This window comes from Marmota marmota, unplaced genomic scaffold (assembly GCF_001458135.2).
Source record: "Marmota marmota marmota unplaced genomic scaffold, marMar, whole genome shotgun sequence".
Lineage (NCBI taxonomy): Eukaryota > Metazoa > Chordata > Mammalia > Rodentia > Sciuridae > Marmota > Marmota marmota.
The window spans coordinates 19,145,831-19,149,148 of record NW_026000249.1 but is presented as its reverse complement, the minus strand read 5'-3'; the positions used below and the strand labels follow the sequence as shown (position 1 = coordinate 19,149,148).

The 3,318-nt window shown below is 43.1% G+C and overlaps 1 protein-coding gene across 4 annotated transcripts in view; it reads right to left on the bottom strand.

Annotated features, from left to right (window-relative positions):
• The window catches only part of Gk (glycerol kinase), a 170,144-nt gene that overhangs the window by 166,022 nt on the left and 804 nt on the right, over nucleotides 1-3,318 (bottom strand). For 3 of the 4 annotated variants that reach the window (XM_048796329.1, XM_048796332.1, XM_048796334.1), the window contains exon 1: nucleotides 1,603-1,612. In XM_048796329.1, the coding sequence (XP_048652286.1) occupies nucleotides 1,603-1,605 (3 nt within the window). In that variant the 5' untranslated portion in view covers nucleotides 1,606-1,612. Of the gene's footprint in view, nucleotides 1-890; nucleotides 893-1,602; nucleotides 1,613-3,318 lie in introns of those variants that run through there. The other variant, XM_048796336.1, reaches the window with a different exon arrangement.

The window sequence follows — 3,318 nt, the reverse complement described above, 5'->3', positions numbered from 1 at the left end:
CCCTCCGGCCCAAACTCCGCCCCCCAGAGCGTTCCCCCACGGCTTCGGGGGCGTGGTGGAGGGGGGGGCGCTGTCTGCCGGGCTGGCCAATTAGCGAACACGGAAAGAAACAGAACATTCGGACAGTCAGAGGGCGGTGAGACGTCATGGGGGCGGGGTCTGGGCGCGGCGGAGGCGGTGGCCCGCGCAGCAGGTCACGTGAGAGGAGGCCAGGGAGCCGGCTGCCTAGCCTGCCTGCTGCATTGTCTGGGGCGGAGGCGAGTACTAACCGTTGGCTCGGAGCGCCTCTGCCCCGCGGAAAGAACACAAGTCCGCCCGAGCCCACAAATGGGTCCAAAAGTGCAGAACTGCTTGTTCCCTCCGGTGGGCTGTGCTGAGAACGACGTGAATCTCAGTGGGAATCTCCCCGGGGTCCGACCTTCCCGCGCTTCCCACGCCCCGCCCACCTCCCGCGCTTGGCCCCTGTTAATAATAGTTATAATCTTGCCTACTGGGACTGGCCCCAAGTGGGACCACTACAAGGAGCAATGCGAATTCCTAACCTTTGTAGATTTTTCAGAATCAAGAAATACCATAATTCTTTCGGTTTAGTATTTAAGGGAAACATTTAAAAGCAACTTCCCCGAGTCCCTCGATTGACCAACCACACAGAAGACACCCGGCACCTCCCTGTCCTGACGCGCCCTTGCTCCAGGCTGGGCTTCTGTCTGGTGTCCCCTCCCCCACACGCCATTTCCGCTCCCCTAGTTAACTGCTTTAGACAGTCAAGGGAAGAGAAAAGGGATTCTCACTTGACCTTGAATTTACCTTGCCAAGATCCTGTTGAGTCATGTGTTCTAGGGGCTTTCAAATTTTGGACCCAGACCCATAATGTGAAATAATTTCCAAACAACTTGGGGATTGTGGGTATGTGAGCATGCATGCATTATATAAAATATAACAGTTACATATATAGATACATTTTATATATATTTGTATGTATTATGTTTCCTAAACAGTTTTTGTCTTTCCATGCTCTATACAGTCTATATTTTTTATATTATAGTGTATCACTTTTAAGAAATATTAAAAATCACTAAATTGATTTAGTAAATCATATGCGCTTATCAGTTTTCAAAAGCTCTCTCATTTCTTTCCATCCCTTTCCCAAATCTCCCAGTATTTTTGGAACATCATTTCTATTTTTTCCTCCTCTTGCATTACTCTATACCACCTTACTTCTCCATTTATTTATTTAGTTACACCACAGTTGTTCTGGAAGCAAATTTTCCTATACTCCTTTTAGCCATTAGATTCTGGTGTTCCAAATGAAGCCTGCTTGTGGAGCTACTGGACTTGATAACTATTAATAAACTGACTTGCTTTGAGGTAGAAGGGCAGATGGGTAAATATTTCTGAATTTTCTTGAAAGAGGAAAAAGAGACAGGCATATAGGTAAATGTTGAGGAACTAGGTCAACTTGCCTCTAAAAATTGTGAAAGGCATTAATTGAATAATTGATATATAAATAAAGATTTCCTTGGTTCTAGAAGTCAGTAAAAACAAAGCCGCCAAACCTATCACATTGATCCATTTATTAAAAAAAAAAAAAAAGGCCCTGACCATGTTTGAACTTTCACACTTTTGGCTCAGATTCTACTAGGACAGCAAATGATTTGTTTAGTGGCACAGTGGGGATCAGAATTCAGTCATTTCAAAATAAGTTGCACTGTATGTACATGATAGATCCTTAAATTTATTGGTCCTCTGGTTCCTACAGCAGTGTGTACCCCACATCCTCAATCCTTTCACCAAAACAAAACTGAAAAGCCAAAATATTATTTGAATTTTCAGGAGTTACACACATCTAAGTGCCCTCTAAAAGACAAGGGGAAGACAAAAGGAAGCGTCCTAAGTGAAAGAATCAACCTCAGCCTGCCTAAACTCCACACTCTAAATATTTACTCTAAACTCCCATAAATCAATTATCTCTTACCCTTTTAGAATTATTCTCTTGCTTGCCCTTTCTCACCCCTTCAAGCCCCAGCTGCAGTCCAAAATAGTTTTTTTTAATTTTTTTAAATAACTTTATTTATTTTTTTAATGTTAAAAATGTTAGGGTTAAACCCAGTGCTTCACATTCTACCACTAAGCCACAACCCCAGCCCCCCAAATTTTACATAAATGTAAAAATCAACCAATACCTATTCTGATTCCATTTTTCATACTGAGACAGAATTGGAAATAACAATGGCCTGAGGCCCAAACAGGATAAGTGATAGGCATGTTTGAGACCAGCCCTCCTCTGTGGCAGAACCAGGACTTGAATTTCAGTCTCCTGACATCAAACCTAGTGCAGCAAACCTTTTACAGCAGATGGAGGCAATGGAAGCTGAAGGAAAATGGACTAAAAGAGAAAAGATGGGATGCTGGTCCACCTTTATTTCCCTACCATGCACTGCAGATCTGAAGGCAAAGTAGCAGATGAAAGAATTCCCCACGCAAAGACACTTCGCCGGGAGAATTCCAATTTTATTGCAAAAAGCTGTGTGCTTATATAGAACTAAGGGGGAGATGGTAGGGCTTAGATGAATGGCAGGCAACCTGTTTATTGGCAAGTTCTTTCAGATATCAGCTCTGGAGCCCAGGAATTAGTTCTCATTGGGGCTAAGGTTCCCCGCCAGCGAGATTTGAAATTGGCGCCGGCGGGAGAGTTCACACGGTCGGGAACTTTTCGCGCCACTGCAGAAAAGAAGAAGGTAGGAAGAAGAGGTGCTTAGGCGCCATGTTGGGGTTTTTTCTCTGGGGTATGGCTGCCGTTTATACTTTTCCCAACAGCAGAGGAGTAAACACTTAAGTGGAAATGTAAGGACTTGGTCTGATTTTGGCCCTGCCATTCAACTCTTACTCTTCTTGACCTTGAGTAACTCATTTCCTCTCAGGGCTTCCTTTTGCTCATGTGTAAAATAGGGAAAATGTCACTGATACTGACGTGGATGGGTTAATGTGACTTGACTGATGTAATGCCTGTGTCATGAAAGGCAAGATGCAGTATCCCTGTCATTTCTGTTTTCTACCAAAGAGATCTAGAGGTGAAGAACCAAAGTTTTTCACAGGCAAATGATTTAAGTAGCTTGAGTCATCTAAGGCTTGCTATGATAATTTCTGCCTAGTAGAGCAGGAAATCAAAGTTAAGCCCCTTTAGAGTGTCTCTAGGTGTTTCGCTTATTCCTCCTCTAGTTTTTCCTGTTCTTTATTAACTTACACAGAATTTATATAAGCAGAAAAAGCCTACATTTCCCTAGAGAATCTTTTTTTTTTTTTTTTTTTTTTTTTTTT